This window comes from Globicephala melas, chromosome 12, assembly GCF_963455315.2.
Source record: "Globicephala melas chromosome 12, mGloMel1.2, whole genome shotgun sequence".
Lineage (NCBI taxonomy): Eukaryota > Metazoa > Chordata > Mammalia > Artiodactyla > Delphinidae > Globicephala > Globicephala melas.
In genome coordinates, this window is record NC_083325.1 from 14815282 (window position 1) to 14836827 (window position 21546).

Consider the following 21546-nt stretch of genomic DNA (forward strand, 5'->3'; position numbering starts at 1 on the left):
TTTAAAAACAGGAAAATATTTAATCCATTCCAAAACACAAAGAAATGAAGAGAACTACAGGAAAACTATCTACCTATGATGGAAGAAGGGTGTTACTGGTTTCAAGCTCTAATTCCTAAAATCTTGAGGCTTTGATGCATAGAAGAAAACTATCTTGTCCTTCAGCTACTCCCAGCTATTCAGAAATAAATTACATACATCTGTAAAAGAGTCCTGGCCTGCTAGAAGGGAGACAGACAGGAAGGAGAAAGGAGGATCCATCTACAATCAATTGATCAAAGACCAGCTGAGTGACAGCACAGAGCCATCCTAGGCAGAAGGACCGGGGATGCTCTGGTGTGAACGAGGACACATAAAACCTGGGCTGGCTCAGGGGCTGGGCCATCAGCCTGTGCTCAGTATTCGTATTTCCATCTTCAGCCAAAGCCCCCTGGGAGCAAAGCTCTAGATGCCTCCTTCAAGCCCCCTGCTGGTTGGTTTCATCGTTATCTCGCCTCTTCCAAATCTGTAAGAAATGAATACAATAGATATTTAGGAGCTGGCATTCAATCCACAAATATTTATCAAGTACCTAAATCTGCGCTAGGCAATGGACAATATCACCCCACTTGTGTATTTGTTAAGTCCCCTGAAACTAACTCATAATCTTTCAGAAAATTCCTTCATTCAACTATCACTTTTCTACCCATCCTTCTCTTCCCATTCCAAACTCCTTTTCTAAAAAGTGACTCATAGTCAGACCTGCCACTTTAGACAAAGTCACCAAGGAAAGAGTTATCTCTGGAATGAGCAGCGTCTCCCTCCTTTTTTACAAAGCTATAGCATCTTCTTAGCCTCAGTCTTCCTTCTCTGCATGTACTAGGACAGTTAGAAAAAGAAGACAGAGATACTCTACTCCATGACCTCCCGACCCAGTGGAGAGGACAGTTACACTAGTCCAGCTGGTGCTCCACGAAGACAGGACGGTGCGGTGGGGTCATGAAGAGTGCTGAATTTGCCCGGGGGACTGGGGAAGCTTCAGAGACAACTCCTAGCTGGCAGCCCGGATGGTTCTGGGCTCTTCCTCCTTGAAACCAGACCACACACTCGCAAAACTAACCTGGCTCACCGTAAGCAGAACCTCCTTGCTCACTCATCACTCTTACCTGCTTCTCCACCCTTCTCTTCCCTGAAGGTCACTCCTGGGCTTCAAGGGCCATATAATCTGGTCCCACCACACTCCCCGGTGCATGTCAAAAGGCACCCAACCTAACTCAATCCCATTCCATGCCTTCACCTACATCACTGCTCTCACTGGACCCACGCTCCATCTCCTCGGTGCTCGTTGGAGTCTGCGGCCAACCCACCTGAATGTAAGCCTCCGACAGAGTGATCATCTGGGGAAGGATGTCAGTCACCTGGAGGTCTTGTAATTCATACCATTTGCCTGTCCCCTGCAGAGAGTACGAAGGGCTGGGTTAGTCTGCTCTCTGAAACTGAAAGGGTATGAGAGGGAAGGGATCACAGCTGAAAGCTAGAAAAATCAGAATAGTCACTAGACCATCACCCAGCAAGAGCTGTACGTAAAAGGGTGCACGGCCTCTGCCTGGCATCATTCAATTTTAAGACTTTTTAGGGTGTTCATCTTGGCAAACTCAATTCCTGCTGAGGACTCCTTGAAGTACAATGGAGTCTCAAACACTGTACGCCTTTTAAGGACAATAAAGAGAAAGAAGAGGAAGCCCTCTACTCCTCACCTAAGATGTCTCCCTGCTGCTCAGAAGTGACGGAATAGACACACTGACTTAGGAGGTGCAGTGTTAACCCAAAGTGGACATTCCCACCCCCGTCCCAGAGGACACAGCAAGTTGGTCAAGAAAAAGTGTCCTTGGTGGACACTGTCCACCGTACTAACCTGTTTCCTTTGGCCTAAAAAAACAGTGCTGCAAATACAGCAAAATCTACTTTCCTTCATGCTTCCATAAACAAGGGGGAAAAGAGGGTTCTGGATTATGGCAGAGGCACCTCTGGAAGCTCACCAGCCCCACCCATCCCAACTTCTAAGAAACGCCAAAGACAGATACACTCCAGGAATTCTGGGTATTCCAGTAGTTCAGAACAGGAGACACAACAAAAGCTCAGGATCACATAATCAAGTCCCTATTCCCGGTAAAACCAAATATCTAGGTTCAAATCCCAATTCTACTGACTTCAGATAAATTATTCAAACTCTGAGCCTAGGTTCCTCACTTGTAAAAAGACGGCATTAACACCTATCTTGAAAGTGTGTTTTAAGGATATAAACGAGATGAACATACATGAGCACGTGGCATACTGTCTAGCACACAGCAAAGCGCTTGATGGACAGAGCTAGTTATTATTAAACCCACGGCCCCAGAAGACTAATCAAATTAGAACAATCTGTGCTAGTAATCTGTGTGATACCAAATATATCTTGAGCGCGTTTCAGCCATTTTCAGCAAATTCACAAAATTTTTTTAGCTGAAAGGGAACCTACACACCAGTGCTTTGTAAACTTTAATTTCATACCAATCAGAGGGTCTTGTTAACATGTAGACTGTGATTCAGGAGGTGTGGGAGGGGTCTGAGACTCTGCGATTTGTAACGAGTTCTTATATGATGTCAGTGCTGCTGGTAAGGATTCCACTCTAGGTGGTAAGGCTCTAGTCTAGGACAGTGCTTGTCAATCTTGGCTGCACACTGGAAATCTCCTGGGAACTTTAAAACATCATGATGCCTGGTTCCCACCTCCAGATAATCTAACGCAGTCTTAACTCTGACACTTTGGGCCAGAAAATTCTTTGCTGCGCAGGCAGCCTGTGCACTGTAAGATTATTTAGCAGCATCCCTGGCCTCTGCCCAGTTGAAAACCAACAGGCACAAATTATGTTGTTCTCGCGTAACTGGCCTGGGGTGGCCCAGGTGTCAGGAGTCTAAAATCTGCCCACAGGGGAGTCCCATGTGCAGCCAAAATTGAGAACCGTTGCCTTAAACTGACCACTGTCACCTCTATTACTTGCAGAATCCCAAGGTCAAGGATAAGAAAGAGCAAACTGAAAGGAGCGCCCTCTGAAGTGCCAAAGGAACACCACCTGCTCCTGCCACGGCCACCATGAGAAGTCAGCCCCACTCACATGATGAAGCACATGAATCCGGTAGGAGCCCTCAGAGGGCTTGCCGTCGTGTACAATGTTGGCGATGAGGTCGTAGGTGGTATTCTTGTGCACCGCCTGTACTTCTTCAGACAAGTACTCTCTCAGATCCACATTTCTGATGATGATGAAAATAAAGTGAAGATCAGACAAAGCCTACTAGGTTAGCCCTGTAGAGGTTAACTGTCTTACCCAAATGGACCATGAAGCTCTGGAACCCTATTTCAGGACCCTGTATCTAGGTGGGCTTGAAGAGCCATGGGAGCCCAGGTTTGTGGAAATTCATATAATCTGCCATAAAAATGAGTCAAACTGGGAAGACTGGCTCTATGGGAAAAGCACACTTTAAAAGCATGCTTAGGACAGGGAGATCAGCTCAGTGCTTTGTGACCACCTAGAAGGGTGGGATAGGGAGGGTGGGAGGGAGATGCAAAAGGGAGGAGATATGCGGATATATGTATGCGTATAGCTGATTCACTTTGTTGTAAGGCAGAAACTAACACACCATTGTAAAGCAATTATACTCCGACAAAGATGTTAAAAAAATAAATAAATAAAAAGTAAAAAATAAAAGCATGCTTAGGAACTTCTCTGGTGGTCCAATGGGTAAGACTCCACGCTCCCAATGCAGGGGGTCCAGGTTCGATCCCTGGTTGGGGAGCTAGATCCTACATGCGTGCTGCAACTAAGAGTCCACGTGCCGCAACAAAGATCCCATGTGCCGCAATTAAGACCCGGTGCAGCCAAAATAAATAAATAAACCAATCAATAAATAATAAATTTTTTTTAAAATCTAAAAAAAAAAGCCTAGCAGTCAAAAGTGCAGGGCCTGGAGTCATTCAGATCCGATCTGGAATCGGGGCTCTGCCACCTCAGAGCTGTGTTTGAGTTTAAGCAGGTGACGTAACCTAGGGCTCCTCTGTGAGAATGAGTGCCACCTTCTCCTCTGAGATGAGAACACGTGTAACCGCCCCACCCTCTGCCCTATCTGGGAATCAGCTGCAGCTGCAGTGTCAAGGGGACACCTGGTCTCTGGCCTTAGGCTATGAAAGGCTGATCATGTGGGTTGTCACTGTATATAATCACTGTAACAATTTCAATATGGCAAACCAGGCAGATCAATCCGACTTATTTTTTTCTTTGATCTTCTGGAACCTTATTTGTTTTTCTTTTAGTTAAATAAGCAAAAGGTTACAAGTAACAAAAATCCACCCTAGGTAGTTTAAGCACAAAAGGGGTATTTATTCAAGGGTTTCAGACTAGGAAATGCAGCTGAAACCAAGCACTGGAGAGGCAGCAAGATCCGAGAGGCACCTGCCCTCTTTTCTGCTTTGAGATCAGCTTTACTCTTTTCCCACCCAGCTTTCTTTCCTTTATGGAACCCACACTGGCTACCCCACAGCTTCCAAATTTCTCAGTTCTGGTTGCCAAAAGAGACTACTGACTAGGTTCCTTCAACTGGGACTTAGAAATATAAAATTTATTTTTGATACCTGAACATTCATTTTTTAAAATATAGAGAAGCATTCTTGATGTACTTAGAATAAAACCTGCTTTTGTGTTTTATTTGTTGAATTCTGTCAGCTGAAGTATATACATGTACACCGGTTATTACGAAGTCAAGAGCTATAATAAATGCTTACTGTGAAGACTCCGATGACAATTACTAAGATCTCTCGAATAGCTAAATAGGGAAGTAGATTGACCGTTAACATGAATATTAAGAGAATGCTAACTACACTATTTTCAGGAAAAATATAACCTTCTGTAGCCTACAAATATTTATAAAAATTTAAATACAATGTAGAATAAGAGAGATTATATCCTATTTCTAATCGCTGTAGAACTGGCTGATGTGCTACCACTCAAAACACAAAACACAGTAATGTCATCTCTGGAAGGATTTACAATAAATGCTAATAGCAGTCACATCCAGTGGTCACTTCCAGATATGTATCTCCTTTTGAACTTTAGACTATGAATATATTATCTCTCCAAAAATACAAAAAGTTTTCAATGCAAACCATGTATTAATAAACATCTTTGTCCTAACTATACTATGTACCTTTCTATGTGTTCATGATAGCTATTTATTTCTACAGACTGACAGTGTCCCATATAGATCAAAGAGTCGTTGCTGCTTTTTGTTGGGTGTTTTGTTTTGTTTTGGCCCCTCAGCTTGCGGGATGCTGGTTCCCCCACCAAGGGTCAAACCCGGGCCCCGGCAGTGAGAGCGCTGAGTCCTAACCACTGGACTACCACGGAATTCCCTAAACAATCACTGGTAAAATAAAATTTAGATATGAGTCTGAGGAAACCCATGTGAGCTCTAGAAATGCCTCCCGGCTGCCAAAAACTGACTTCTTGTATGGTTTTCTCAGCTTTAACAACAGCTGTTCAGACTTCTCTGAATGAGTCCTAGAGAAATCTTCAGAAGTATTTATACTCAAGTTTCCATGACTGAAACGAAATTGTTTAAGTGACAAAAGGGAATAAATACATGTTAAATCATTTGTTTTAGAAAACAGTCAACAGAGCAAACCATACTCATCCGCCAATCAGAACTGTCCAATTTTGAGACCACCTAAGTAGCTGGAAGTGAAACTTGAAACCTGTGCTCCAGAAACCCTACCTCCAAATGAGCAGAGGGTCCTAATCCCTGCAAGTCTGAATCAATCTCTGGTAAAAAGAAGATGTGTTATGAGTAAAACACAGGAGAAGAATTAGGTCTGATAAGGGTCCTCTTCAAGAAGCGGGGACCTTGGCTAACCTAGAACCATATTAGTCTAAAAGTAATGACAGTGCACAAAGTAATTACAGTACAGGTTTCCAGAATCAATCACACAGTTTGATGTTCTCTAAAAGGCTGACTGGTTGAGAAGTAACCTTTTTCTCAACTTCTCCAAAGCTTTCTGAAAGACAAACTACTGAAGTCAGTTACCAAAAATCCAAATGCAACTGGTGGCAAAATAAACATACTACAGGTCCAATATAAAAGAACTGCCGGAGTAAGGAAATTTCTGTGGTGACTGAGCAGGAACTACCACCAACACATAGTCCTTCCTCTGGGGCTGCCCTGGAGTCAAGAGCGCTCCTTCCTTCCAGGAACAAACTGGTGACTGTGGCAATTCACAGAAGCCCAGTTCTGAACTAAAACCCTGATACACAGACTTTCAAGGAAAGCCCCTCTGTGGTCCTACGCAAGTTGGCAGAGAGCTGACCTTCATGTGCCCCAATTTCATTCTACTTGTCACATAAACACAATACTAGAGAAGAACAGGATGAAAAGTGTGTGAAAAGAGAAAAAGAAGTTCTCCTGTAATCCTAACTACAAAGGTTTTCTCTCCTCAACCCCCACTGTTAAGAGTCCTGGTGATGATGGAACCAGAAACAATAAAATGTTACACCTGGGGCTTCCCTGGTGGCGCAGTGGTTGAGAGTCCGCCTGCCGATGCAGGGGACACGGGTTCGTGCCCTGGTCTGGGAAGATTCCACATGCCGCGGAGCGTCTGGGCCTGTGAGCCATGGCCGCTGAGCCTGCGGAGCCTGTGCTCCGCAACGGGAGAGGCCACAACAGTGAGAAGCCCGCGTACCACACACACACACACACACACACAAAATGTTACACTTGGAAGGACCCCTAGGGCTCATCTAGTCCAAGCTTCTCATTTAATCCAGGAGAGAATATGCAAATGACCTGCCCAAGGCCACATGGCTAGGATGGCACAGAACTCTGACTTCTTTAATATTAGTTACTACCCTCTTAAACACTACACAGAATTAAGAACCAGTACTGGGACTTCGCTGGTGGAGCAATGGTTAAGAATCCACCTGCCAATACAGGGGACACGGGTTCGATCCCTGGTCCGGGAAGATGCCACATGCCGCGGAGCAACTAAGCCCAAGCACCACAACTACTGAAACCTGCGCGCCTAGAGCCCGTGCTCCACAACAAGAGAAGCCACCGCAATGAGAAGCCCGCGACCGCAAAGAAGAGTAGCCCCCGCTCGCTGCAACTGGAGAAAGCCTGCGTGCAGCAACGAAGACCTAACGCAGCCAAAAATAAATAAATAAAATAAATAAATTTATTTAAAAAAAAAAACCGGTACTATTTTCAAAGGAGAACACTGGCAGTCCTGGAGCAGTCTGGACATCTGGAAAATGGAAGCAATGGAGGTAGAAGGACAAGAGAAGAAGATGAACATTTGCCCCTTACAGCTCCCAACTACTTTCTAAGGTTTAAAAACACCACACTTCTGAGCTATTACAGCACGGTAATCCTATCATCCATCCATCCAAATCGTTCTCAGTAAGAAACCACCTTAGGGCTCCGCTCTTACCTTATCTAAAAGCCCACACACAGACCCACATTTCTTCCTGCCAGCCCCGCCACCAGGCTTCTCCATGTTCTCAGAGAGATCATCTTCAGAGTGGGAAAAACCATGTCTCTTGAGAACTGGAAACCAACTGTCTACCTCCAAAAGGGTCTTGCAGGAGCCTTCTGCGACTCCTCCAAATGTCCCATTAGAACACTCATAAATGTCTGCAAAAAGACAACTACATGGTCAATTAAAAATAAGACTATACATCAAAATGTATAACATCCTCATCAATAGGGAGAAACTGAACACATTTCAGACTTTATCCTCTAGGGAAGAAATAAGGTAGTAGGGCCCCAAGAAAGCAAGACAAATCTAGAGTCATCCCCACTGTCCATCCTTAACTATAGCATACGAGATGCAATGACCAGAAAACAGATGGACAGACTAACTGCTCAGGATTATCTTCAAAGCCAGGAGAATCCTACCTGTCCTACCCTACTTTTACCAACTGTTTTTCCCTTTACTGAAAGACTACAATTCCCAGCAAGCAACAGGAGAGAAGAAAAAGGAGGAACTGCCTGCAGGGAAATATCCATCTTTGAGGCCCCTAAAATATCTCTATCCTTCCAATAAAAACCCTTAACTTATGTAGTGTAGGTAGGTGCCTTGCAATCTCCAACTAAGACAGTCCAAAACTAAGAGTGGCACAAAGATATAAAAAGAAATTCAAGCTCATGCCCCCTAAGAGGAAGTGAAGGAGGGGAACACTCACGTAATAGGGAAGTTGACAATAGTCGGATTCTTCTCCACAAAGAAATTGTTCTTAGTGAATCTCTTAATACAAAAGATTAAATATGGAGGCAGCTTGGTGAGCTGGAAGCGCTTTAGAAAGTTCTCCTTGTATGTCTTATATTCCTAGAGAGAGAAAAAAAATTATCAAATTAGAGCAGGGACATGAGTTTTGTTCTGGCTTGTTTGAGTTTTTTTTGTTGTTGTTGTTGTTTTTTAATTTATTTTTTGTGATACGCGGGCCTCTCACTGTTGTGGCCTCTCCCGTTGTGGAGCACAGGCTCCGGCCACGCAGGCTCAGCGGCCATGGCTCACGGGCGCAGCTCCTCCACGGCATGTGCGATCTTCCCGGTCCGGGGCATGAACCCGCGTCCCCTGCATCAGCAGGCGGACTCTCAACCACTGCGCCACCAGGGAAGCCCTTGTTTGGGGTTTTTTAATATAATTTTGCCTTACATGTAGAATTCAGAAGACACCTGATCCCAGAAACCACCTACAAGGCTGAGGAGTAGCTGTTTAGCTACGGCTAAAATACCTCAACTGTGGGCTGCATTTCAGCCAGCACACAATCATACTGTTGAACTCCAACCACAGTATGGATATTCCTTTCTATAAGGAAAACAAAAATGTCAAGTGAAAAAGAGGATTTGTTAAAAGCTCAGCATTTAAAAACCATGAGAGTCTCACTTAATTCAAAATAAAGAAGAGCTTCCTGACCACTAGACACATGCACGGTGCAACAGGCACTTAGGAGGCAGCGAGGAGCCCCTCATCACTGAGGGTTTTCCAGCAGAGCTGTCAACTGACATCCCACGTTCCTTCCTCCTCAAAGGCCCCGAGACTGGTGGGTCAAGTGCAATCTGTTGGGCAACACTCACTGAGGCCTCACTCAGCACGTTTGAGGGGATGGAGTGGTGGGGGCCCAGGACATTCTCCTCAGCCCAAGAGGCTTAAAAACTAGTGAACATATATTTACTTTTCCTTAACACAAACACAATGTAGTACAGTAAAAACTAAGAGATAGGAATGAAAAACTAATCATAATCAGAGAGGAAATACCAATGAGACCATCACTCTCTAGAGAGTCACATCACAAGAAAAGACAACTACAGATCAATATTTCTATGAACATGGACGCCAAAATCCTCAACAAAATACTAGCAAACCAATTCCAACATAAACAACAACAAAGACTTATACACCAATTATACATGACCAAGTATGACTTATCCAGGAATACAAAGGTAGCTTAACATCCAAAAATCAATTAATGTAATGTACCATTTCATATTAATAAAATAATAAGGCAATAAATAGGAATAACCGAAAACCATACAATCATCCCATTAGACACAAAAAAGCATTTGACAAAATCCAACACCTTATCATGAGAAAAACACTCAATAAACTACAGATAGGAAGAACTTCCTCAACCTGATAAAGGGTATCTATGAAAAATCCACAGCTAACATACTTACTGGTGAAAGCCTGGATGCGCTCCCTTAAGATCAGGTACGACATAAGGATGTCTGCATTTACCACTTCTATTCAACACTGTACTAGAGGTTCCAGCCACAGCAATTAGGCAATAAAACGTGAATAAGTAAATAAGAAGCATCCAGATTGGAAAGGAAGAAATAAAACTATCTCTGTTTGCAGATGACATGATCTTGTATGTGGAAAATCCTAAGAAATCCACTTTAAAAGTCTGGCAAGGTTGCAGGATACAAAATCAATATACAAAAATCAACTGTATTTCTACACACATGCAATTAACAAGCCAAAACTGAACTTAAGAAAGCAACTCCATTTATAATGGCATCAAAAAGAATAAAATATTTAGGAATAAACTCAAAAGAAGTTCAAAACATACTCTGAAAACTATAAAACATTGTTGAAAGAAATTAAAGAAGATAAATAAATAGAAAAACACCCCATGTTTATGAATCAGAAGACTTCTATTATTAAGACGGCAATAATTGTCAAACTAATCTACAGATTCAACACAATCCCTGTCAGAATGCCAGCTAGCTTCTTTGTAGAAATCCACAAGCTGAGCCTCAAATCTGAATGTGCAAGGAATTGTAAGGAACCCAAAACAGCCAGAACTATCTTGAAAAAGAACAAAGTCAGAGGATTCACAGTTTCTGATTTCAAAACTAACTACAAAGCAGTAATAACCAAGACTCTGGTCCTGACATATACGTCAACGGAATAAAATTGAGAGTCCGGAAATAAACCCATGTGTCTATGGTCAAATGATTTTTCAACAAGGGTGCCAAGACCATTCAATGCGAAAAGAATAGTCTTTTCAACAAATAGTACTAGGACAACTAGACAGTCAGTCATATGCAAAAGAATAAAGTTGGACCTTGTACTTTATACCATATACTAAACTTTAAAATGAATTAAAGCCCTGAAATGTTAAGAGCTAAACTACAAAAGTCTTAGATGAAAACACAAGAGTAAATCTTCATGACCTGGGATTTAACAATGGATTCTTACATATGACAACAAAAGCACACACTATAAAAGAAAAACTAGACGGTATTTCAACAAAATTAAAACTGTTATGCCTCAAATGATACTATCAAGAGGGTGAAAATGCAAGCCACAGAATGGGAGAAAATATTTGCAAATCATACATTTGATAAGGGACTGGTATCTAGATCATATACAGAATTCTTACAACTCAATAATAAAAAATAGATAAATAACCTAATTTTTAAAATGCACAAAGGATCTAAATAAACATTTCCCCAAAGATGATATGCAAATGTCCAATGAGCACATGAAAAAATGGTTAACATCATTAGTCATCAGGGAAATACAAATCAAAACCATAATGAGATACCACTTCACACCTACTAGGATGCCTATAATCTAGAAGATGAACAATAACAAACATTGGTGAAGATGTAGAGAAACCGGAACACTCACACACTGGTGGTAGGAACATAACATAGTGCAGCCACTTTGGAAGACAGTCTGGCAGTTCTTCAAATGGCTAACCATAAAAGTTACCATATGACTCAGCAATTCCACTCCCCAATACCCACCCAACAGAAATGAAAACATGTCCACACAAAAACCTGTAGACTGGTATTTATAGTAGCATTATTCATAACAGCAGAAAGGTGAAAACAACTCCAGATGTCCATCAGCTGATGAATGAATAAACAAAATGTGGTGTATTCATACAATGGGATGTTATTTGGCTGCAAAAAGGAATGAAGTACTGATAGATGCTACAACATGAATGAACCCTGAAAACGCTGTATACTAGGTGAAAGAAGCAAATCACAAAAGACCACATATTATATGAAATCTCTAGAAGAGGCAAATCTACAGAGGTAGAAAGTAGATTAGTAGTTGTCTAGGGCTGGGGGAGACAAGGGGGTTGGAATGATAACTAAAGGGCGATAAAAAACAGCAATGATGAAAATGTTCTAAAGCTGACTCTGGTGGTGGTTGCAAAGATCTGTGAATGTAGGAAAAAACCACTGAACTGTAAACTTTAAATCACTTAATTATATGGTGCTGTAAATTGTATCTCCATAGAACTGCTACTTTTTAAAAAACTAAGTTCCCTTGCCACATGATGAGTAACCTGACAGCGCTGGAGAAATAAAAACTTTCCCGCTCTAGCACACATACCACAGCCACACCTTCTTTTAAGTAAATTTCTGATCATCTAAGGGTATAAGCACTACTGGAAAAAACGTCTTTTTGGTGATATGAAGTAACTCATCTCTGCGTGACTGAAATAAAATACTGTACTAAAAGCAAAGAAAAATTTTTAATCAAGTAAATGCCAAGAGATTTCACTGCCCACATCTGTGTCTATGAACAAGCTGACATCAAGAAGCCCTAGTTTTAATTATCTCAGAGTAGTGAAGGATAGACAGATTTAACACCTAAATGATGTCATAGCCTAACTTGAAAAGGTTTCTCTGGAATTTATGAGAAAATACGGGGGGGAAGGATTTCACCCTGGACATCAGTACCACATTCACACAGCAAGGTGTTAGCTAAACTCACATTACAAGAGCACTATTAACCAATTTTATTGGGTTCAAAGTTTTGTTTGTGTAAGTTTGTTATAATTTAATACGTGCTTAAAAGCTGTAGGTATAAAAGGCTTATACCAACATTGATGTTTATACTATTTTAAGTAATATTATAATAACAATAAATTTAAATCAATCCTGAGGGTCCACGGGAATCTTAATATTACTTAAGTTTGAACAAACAGTAATAACAGGGACCATGTGGCACAGTTGAAAAAGTCAGATGAAAATATCCCCAGCTCTGTCATTTAAAACCAATATATAGGGGTGAAACAGGAATAAAGACACAGACTTACTAGAGAATGGACTTGAGGCTATGGGGAGGGGGAAGGGTAAACGGTGACAAAGCAATAAAGAGGCATGGACATGTATACACTACCAAACGTAAGGTAGATAGCTAGTGGGAAGCAGCCGCATAGCACAGGGAGATCAGCTCGGTGCTGTGTGACCGCCTGGAGGGGTGGGATAGGGAGGGTGGGAGGGAGGGTGATGCAAGCGGGAAGAGATATGGGAACATATGTATATATATAACTGATTCACTTTGTTGTGAAGCTGAAACTAACATACCATTGTAAAGCAATTATGCTCCAATAAAGATGTTTAAAAAAAATAAAAATAAAAAAAAAATAAAACCAATATAAACTAAAACCAAATAAAATAAACTGAACTAGATGAGCCCCAAGGTCTTTTGCCTCCCCAAAATGAAATGAGCCTAAGAAACAGGCTAGATACTTTAGGTTACCTATCTCTATGCGTGTGTGTGTGCGTGTGTGAGAGAGAGCAAGAGAAGGGGATGGGGGTGGTGGGGAGAAATGGGCATTTACTATCTGAAAACCAATGAACCTTAGCTAAAAAAGAGAGCAGAAAGGGTTTGGAATGAGGCATCAAGTTAAAAAAAAAGAACCAAAGTTAAAAAGTTTAAAAGAATCAAAAAGGATTAAATTTGTCTAGGATGAAGAAGGGAATTAAACCGAGAAACGGTTAACTCAGCAGATAAAAAGAAACCTTTAATTTGATGCAGAGCAATGGTAGAACAAGAATAAATTTTTTCATTGTATTTTAGTTTTGTTTTTTTTTCCACTTTAATACTGATGTCATGTTTTTTAAAAGACGGGAGCCTTTCGTACTTTTGTGAGTTCCTACTATCCTAAATACCCCCTTCCTTTCTCCATACTACCCAGAGGCACTGTAACTCAAGTTAAGAGTTGGGGGTGAAACATCAGGAAGTCTGGGAGGCTCAATAAACACAATATACTTTAATAAACGCATTACATAGACATGTGGCAATTTCCAAGTATAAAAAGAAAAATGTCAAGAGAGAGAACGGGGTATCAGCAGGGCAGGTGTGCTAATGGGCTACCTTCTCAGTGATGCCGTTGAACTTGGCCAAGATGTTGAAGAGCGGCACCTGGGGGATAATGAGCTGCTCCTTCTCGTCCTTGTAGAGGGGGGCAGTAGGAAGGTCCAGCGTCAGGTACATAAACGTGGACTCCACCATCGTCTCTTGGTACTCATCATTGTGGAGCAGCTGCTCTTTTTCTTCTGCTGGCTAGCAGTGAGGGAGAAGCAAAAGGAGGGAAGGAGTGTGAGCAGAGTGGAGAACACCACAGATGGAAAGAAACGATGTTTCTGTTACATTTACTTCATTTAATATTGAAGTGAACCAAGAGGGGTGCCCAAGAGACTGGGCAGTTTCACGTGCAGTTGTACCTGTTTAGATTAATGCAAAAACCGGGCTTCCATCTTCAGAGAGATTTTATTTAAATACCAGACTCTTTTAAAAGTTTTTAGATGATCTAGAAAGCTTATCTGAGCTTTCTGGAAAAAACACGCCAGCACCACCCAGTGGCCAGAACACTGAAATCAGTCATCCCTCGGTATCTATGGTTGGTTCCAGGAGCTGCCTTGGATACCAAAATCCACAGATGCTCAAATCCTATAGTTGGCCCTCCATATCCACAGATTCCGCATCCTCGGATTCAACCAACTGCTAAACGTAAACGTAGTAGTTTTATGTATTAAAAAAAAATCCATGTATAAGTGAACCAGTGCAGTTCAAACCTGTGTTGTTCAAAGGTCAACTGTTATATCCAACCACTACCTCCCAAACTAAAGCACACTGGTGCAACAGGAACCTAGAGGAAGTGCCACTTGGCAGGTGTACTGTAGAACCTCTTCCTGGAGCAAAAGGCTGTACCGGGGCTTCCCTGGTGGCGCAGTGGTTGGGAGTCCATCTGCCGATGCGGGGGACACGGGTTCGTGCCCTGGTCTGGGAGGATCCCACGTGCCGCGGAGCGGCTGGGCTTGTGAGCCATGGCCGCTGGGCCTGCACGTCCGGAGCCTGTGCTCCGCGGCGGGAGAGGCCACAGCGGTGAGAGGCCCGCGTACCACAAAAAAAAAAAAAAAAAGGCTGTACCAGTTATCTAAGCATCTCTCTGTCAACCCTAAATCCCCTCAGGCGATATAAATCGGTCCAAAACTCGGTTCAAACCACTCACCAAATCAGGATGAGGAAGCTTTTTAGTGAAGATCCTCATGGACCCCTGGAAAACATCAGTCACAATAGCTGTACAAACAGAAATCAAAATGCAAATTCTGTCAGCTTGGAAAGCATTTCCAAAATACAGTCCTAACTCCTAAATTTCTGAAATAAACCAGCATCTTCCAGCAGAAGACCCAAAGCTCTCACTAAGCAGAGAAGAACCTTTGTAACATATACAACTAAATTATACCTTTATAAGTATTTGTGTAAATAATTATTTTATGTCTATCTTCTTCCCAAGAGAGATGGGGCACACAGGCTGAAGATACCTGAAGAGGTGGCAGGGCTATGTGACAGAAAAAGAATGAGGCCACAATCCCACATGAAGAAACCAACACCATCAGAACACAGAAAGAAGAAAACTGCATTAGGTCTCCAAAATTATTCACCTGGTTCAGCGGTCTCTAAGCTAAGAGTTATTTTTGGCATTCATGAAAAATGTCTAGCTACTGCTAAGCCAACCTGGATGCTAAGAAACACAGGGACTCAAGGTCTGAGAATGAAAAGAGCGGCCAGCCTCATCTCCCCAAGTACATGCTCAGGGAGAGGCACGAGCTTTTAGTTTGTTCCACCAAATTACAAGCCAGGCAACCCGCCCACCAAGCCCTCACTCTGGCACCACTAGCATGTCTACAGCATGCTGCCCAGCCCCCCAGCTTGAAAATGGGTCAGGACTTCTAGAGCACAATTATATACCCATTTCCACTTATTAAAAATGCCATTAGATATAACCATATTCTAATAAAGAAAAATGGAGAGGAAACCATTCAGGAACAAGATTTAGCCCATATATACAGAGACACTACCCTAACACAAAAAGATAAACAGGTAAGAAGAAAAGGATGGGAAGCTGCAGAGCGTTTTTTAAAAGAAGCAACAAAACAAAAAAGGTCTCCCTTTCACAAAATAACATGACTTACTTTTTTTTTTCTTCTTTGTGCCCCCCAGAGCTGAGTGTAGAGCATTCAAAAACCAGGAGAGAAAGTCGACTCCATCCCCTGGAAAAGAAAGAAAGATGGTATGTCGAAGCTGGGAGACAGTACGATATTCCAAACCCCCTGCGGGTTGGCATTTCTCAGTGTTTCTCCTTCCTCTCCGGCCACGCCATCCCGTCCCCTGGGCATCCTCCTCTACCTGGCCACTACACGCTGGCACTCCTGAAGGACAAACTCTCAAGTCTTCTGATCTTTACTCTCTCCCTTGGCTCTCTGGTTCAACCAAAATCTTCGATTATCTCCTCTATTCCAAACCTGAGTCTCATCACCCATCAAGAGCCGTTACTGGGAGTTCCCCGGTAGTCTAGTGCAGGGGTCCCCAACCCCTGGGCCGAGGACCGCTGTTCGAAACCGGGCCGCACCGCAGGAGGTGAGCGGCAGGCTAGCGAGGGAAGCTTCATCTGCTGCTCCCCATCGCTCCCATTACCGCCTGAACCCTCCCACACCACCCTCCCGCCCCCCCACCCCCAGTCCGGGGAAAAACTGTCTTCCACGAAACCATTCCCTGGTGCCAAAAAGGTTGGGGACTGCTGGTCTAGTGGTTAGGACTTGATGCTTTCACTGCTGTGGCCCAGGTTCAATCCCTGGTCGGGTAACTGAGATCCCGCAAGCCATGCGGCATGGCCAAATATTTAAAAACAAAAAAATTAAATTAAATTAAAATAAAAATTTAAAAAGCCATTACTGGTTTTCCCTGGTGGCACAGTGGTTGAGAGTCCGCCTGCCGATGCAGGGGATATGGGTTCGTGCCCTGGTCCGGGAGGATCCCACGTGCCGCGGAGCGGCTGGGCCCGTGAGCCATGGCCGCTGAGCCTGCGCGTCCGGAGCCTGTGCTCCGCAACGGGAGAGGCCACAACAGGGAGAGGCCCACGTACCGTTAAAAAAAAAAAAAAAAAAGGCCATTACTGAACTTCCCTTCTAAGTCACTCCTCAGCCAGAATGTTTTCAAAACAAAGATGTGAAGGCACATCTTTACTTAAAAGCATTCGTTCACTGACTCCCCACCGTTATCAGGATGTAATCCAGCCTCCTTAGAGTGGCATATAAACCCAACACCTGGTCCACCTCGGCTCTCATCGTTGGATCCAAGGGTCCAGCCACATGCAGTCTTCTCTCTGCACCAGGCAGCTCCATGCTCCTGTCCGGTGTCCTATCTACCTGGAATGCCCAACCCCACCCTGTCTCCCCGCTACCTAAAACTTAGGTGTCTCTTCCTTCACTCTGACCCCCAGCCCACCTCCCATGTGCTCGACAGGCGTCCTTACTCTGTGCTCCCTCCCATAGCATGTTGTGCTTCCTCTATCACAGCACTTAACACCCTGTAATCATCTTTCTACATAACTATCTTCCCCACTAGAATAGGAGCCCCTGGAAGAAAAAACTGTGTTTCTTATCCTGGTAGCATTAAAACCTACTAGCACCATGAGTGAATGGTGAATCAACTGACCTGGATGCTAGAGAATATCATATCAGATACAGGTACTAAGAGCTACTCATGTGGCAATAACTAATTGAGTTTGGAGAGATAAAAATAGTCAAAATAAAATATTCTAGTCTGCAACATGGCAAAATGAGAACCAAAAGTGGCAGGCGCTTAATAAGGGATGGTGCCTTTCCCAGCCTCCTGGTTTTCCTGAGTCGTAGAGTTTAGTTCACCAAAGCAGACAGACTTTCTATCCAGCTAAAATCGCTTGGGACCCTGGGCAGGGCAGGCTGAGGAAGGAAGAGTGAGGAACCTAACCACAGTATGCACTGGACACTCGCTCCGGCTACTGTAAGGTTCACAGCAAAGTGGAAGTAAATGTGCTCATCAAACTAGTTGTGTTGCCCTAAAGTCAGAAAACATGAATTACTCCTTCCTTACCTTGCTTGGTGATCTGAAAAGTCTTCTTGCTGCAAAGGACGACAGCTTGAAGCATCTCATGGGGAGACACATGTGCCTTGAAATTTCGAGGGTTCCAGAGCTTTCTCATCAGCTCTCCAAAACGCTGGACCAACAGGAACATGATATCCCCAGGAGGACGCTTGATGTTCTTATAATTGTCTTCTTCCAGGAAGTAGTTTCGGAGAGGAGGAACGTTAGACAGAGCCTGGAAATCAAACAAACACTCCAATTAATCCACAGCCTTTCTTCAGGACCCCTGGGAGCCAAGCTTGTCCACCTAAAGTTCTTCTAATAGAACTGTGCCTATGATGCCTTAAAGAATCAGAAGCAACTGCACTCCCAGAGAATCCCCCCCAGAGTTCACTAGAGAAACATCCTTTATAGCAAGTTTCACAGAAAGTTCAGTTCTGCAGACACTCTGCTAACGTGGGTATAACAAAGGAGTTTTAAAATAAAGGTGTTCGGGCTTCCCTGGTGGCGCAGTGGTTTAGAGTCCGCCTGCCGATGCAGGGCATGTGGGTTCGTGCCCCGGCCCAGGAAGATCCCACATGCCACGGAGCAGCTGGGGCCATGAGCCATGGCCGCTGAGCCTGCGCGTCCGGAGCCTGTGCTCCGCAACGGGAGAGGCCACAACAGTGAGAGGCCTGCGTACCGCAAAAAAAAAAAAAAAAAGGTATTCAAATCCCTATCTGCTGACCAACTTAATTAAAAATTTCCTTTGTTTACTCTAATTAGACCTGTGACTATGTTTGGATTCACAGGAACTGAAGGCTAGAAACCCAGATATTCTTTCTTCACCATGTATTTGGCTGGGGCAGAGAGAACTATCTGGAGACCACAGTTCCCCCATCTCTCAACTGTATATTAAAACAATATGAAAAACATCTTAGTAAAACCTGGTGTCTTCCCCAAATGTGGTATTGAGAGGGTGGTAATAAAATGATACAGGGACTTCCCTGGTGGTCCAGTGGTTAAGACTCAGCACTTCCACTGTAGGGGGCACAGGTTTGATCCCTGGTTGGGAAACTAAGATCCCACATGTTGTGTGGCATGGCCAAAACCAAAACCAAACCAAACCAAACCAAACGATACAACTGTATATAAAAATGAATGTACTCTGTTATGATGGAAAATAGTTAAAAGGTTTAAGAGAACAAAAATTAATTTTATCTCATTAAGCAAAAAGATAAAGACCAGCCATGTTAGTTCAAGAAGAAACACATGCTTATTAGTGTGAGTTATGAAACTGGGAAGGAGACCACGGTACAGACCCTAAATAAATGCATAGTCTCCCCACAGGTCCCTCCTGATGGGTTCATGAATCCTCGTCAGTGCTATGCTTACCATGAGCACAACTTTCTTTGACAAGGTAATTCTTTCAGCAAGGATAGAAGGATGCTGTTAAACACAATTAAACCCAGGTGTCTCTGGGGAAGACAACTCAGGATACAACTCAGGGTAACGATAGAGGTGATCAGGAAAGCCCCTACAAGCTTAGCTCAGCTGAAGAAACAAGGATTTCCTGCTTAGAGTTACTCTCAAAAAAGGAGAAGCATATGGATAGTTTATACTAATTCTTGCTTATCCATGCTGTGGAGAGAGGTTGCTCCCTGGTTTCAGCAACAATACAAGCAGTAGGTGTCCTCGGAGAGAAATTATTCAGCCTCCAGGTGGAGTACTTGGTCCATTCAATCCCATTTTAGTGGAAACATCACAAAGGATTTGTTCATCTCCTTGTTTGTATAAATAGAAGTCCAATGCACTATTCATCGCGCTACAGAGCCAGGTGATCTACTTATTTGTATAAATAAAGAGAACTTCCTGTGGGGACTGAAACCCATCACAAAGCCAAAACTAACTGCCCTGCCCATATCCAAATCCTATCTGTCCATCCTGTAACAGTCTTCACAAAGCCACGAGAGGCTGTAAGAGGAACAGTCCACAAAGTCTCTCTCCACCTAAGAATCTGACCTCTCCAGGGACCAGGCATGACACCAATGGCAGACACCAAAATTCACAGATATACTTTTACAATTTTTTACCAAATTCTTCATGCAAAAATATCACGAACAAAGTTTAAAGGCCAAAAAAGAACTAGAACGAAATATGTGCAACATATGCAAAAAAAAAGGCCAATATATATATGTCTACTTTTTTTTTTAAGTTTGAACATCTGATTTTTTTTAACACCTTTATTGGAGTATAATTGCTTTACAATGGTGTGTTAGTTTCTGCTTTGTAACAAAGTGAGTCAGTTATACATATACACATGTTCCCATATCTCTTCCCTCTTGCGTCTCCCTCCCTCCCACCCTCCCTATCCCACCCCTCTAGGTGGTCACAAATCACTGAGCTGATCTCCCTGTGCTATGCGGCTGCTTCCCACTAGCTATCTATTTTACGTTTGGTAGTGTATATATGTCCATGCCACTCTCTCACTTTGTCACAGCTTACCTTTCCCCCTCCCCATATCCTCAAGTCCATTCTCTAGTAGGTCTGTGTCTTTATTCCCATCTTACCCCTAGGTTCTTCATGACCTTTTTTTTCCTTAGATTCCATACATATGTGTTAGCATACGGTGTTTTTCTTTTTCTGACTTACTTCACTCTGTATGACAGACTCTAGGTCTATCCACCTCACTACAAATATCTCAATTTCATTTCTTTTTATGTCTGAGTAATATTCCATTGTATATATGTGCCACATCTTCTTTATCTATTCATCCGATGATGGACACTTAGGTTGCTTCCATGTCCTGGCTATTATAAATAGAGCTGCAATGAACATTTTGGTACATGACTCTTTGAATTATGGTTTTCTCAGGGTATATGCCCAGTATTGGGATTGCTGGGTCGTATGGTAATTCTATTTTTAGTTTTTTAAGGAAACTCCATACTATTCTCCATAGTGGCTGTAACAATTTACATTCCCACCAACAGTGCAAGAGTGTTCCCTTTTCTCCACACCCTCTCCAGCATACTTTTAATCCTCAATAAAATGGACCACTAATAGAAAAATGAGCACATAAGGCCCAACAACTCATGAAAAAATATAATAACTTTAGAAGTGAATTCTTAAAAAGTAAATTAAAATGGAGATACCTATCAAAATGGAAAAAGTTGGGCTTCCCTGCTGGTGCAGTGGTTAAGAAACTGCCTGCCAATGCAGGGGACATGGGTTCAAGCCCTGGTCCGGGAGGATCCCACATGCCGCAGAGCAACTAAGCCCGCGCGCCACAACTACTGAGCCTGTGCTCTAGAGCCCACGAGCCACAACTACTGAGCCCGCGTGCCACAACTACTGAAACCCACGCGCCTAGAGCCCATGCTCCGCAACAAGAGAAGCCACCACAATGAGAAGCCCACGCACCACAACGAAGAGTAGCTCCCACTCGCCGCAACTAGAGAAAGTCCGCACACAGCAACCAAGACCCAATACAGCCAAAAATCAATAAATGAAATACGTTAAAAAAAAATGGAAAAAGTTGTTTTCAATGCTAACAGTGACAATGCAAGATGAAGAACACCCTTTTGGGAACCCTCCTACACTGTTGGTAGGAATGTAAATTGGTGCAGTCACTATGGAGAACAGTATGGCGGTTCCTTAAAAAGCTAAAAACAGAGCTACAGTATGATCCAGCAATCCCACTCCTAAGCATATATCCGGAGATAACTATAATTCGAAAAAACACATGCACCCCAATATTCATAGAAGCACTATTTACAACAGCCAAGACACGGAAACAAGCTAAATGTCCATCAACAGATGAATGGATAAAGAAGATGTGATAC

At 43.0% G+C, this 21546-nt stretch overlaps 1 protein-coding gene across 7 annotated transcripts in view; it reads right to left on the reverse strand.

The window, feature by feature from the left end:
* USP39 (ubiquitin specific peptidase 39) overlaps positions 1-21546 on the reverse strand; it is a 30552-nt gene continuing 9006 nt past the window's right edge. For all 7 annotated transcript variants that reach the window (XM_030837488.3, XM_030837492.3, XM_030837493.3 and 4 more), the window contains 8 exons: positions 17735-17960; positions 15796-15873; positions 14832-14899; positions 13694-13882; positions 8247-8389; positions 3135-3270; positions 1347-1433; positions 1-505 (listed from right to left, as the gene is read on the reverse strand). In XM_030837488.3, the coding sequence (XP_030693348.1) occupies positions 458-505; positions 1347-1433; positions 3135-3270; positions 8247-8389; positions 13694-13882; positions 14832-14899; positions 15796-15873; positions 17735-17960 (975 nt within the window). In that variant the 3' untranslated portion in view covers positions 1-457. The remainder of the gene's footprint in view (positions 506-1346; positions 1434-3134; positions 3271-8246; positions 8390-13693; positions 13883-14831; positions 14900-15795; positions 15874-17734; positions 17961-21546) is intronic.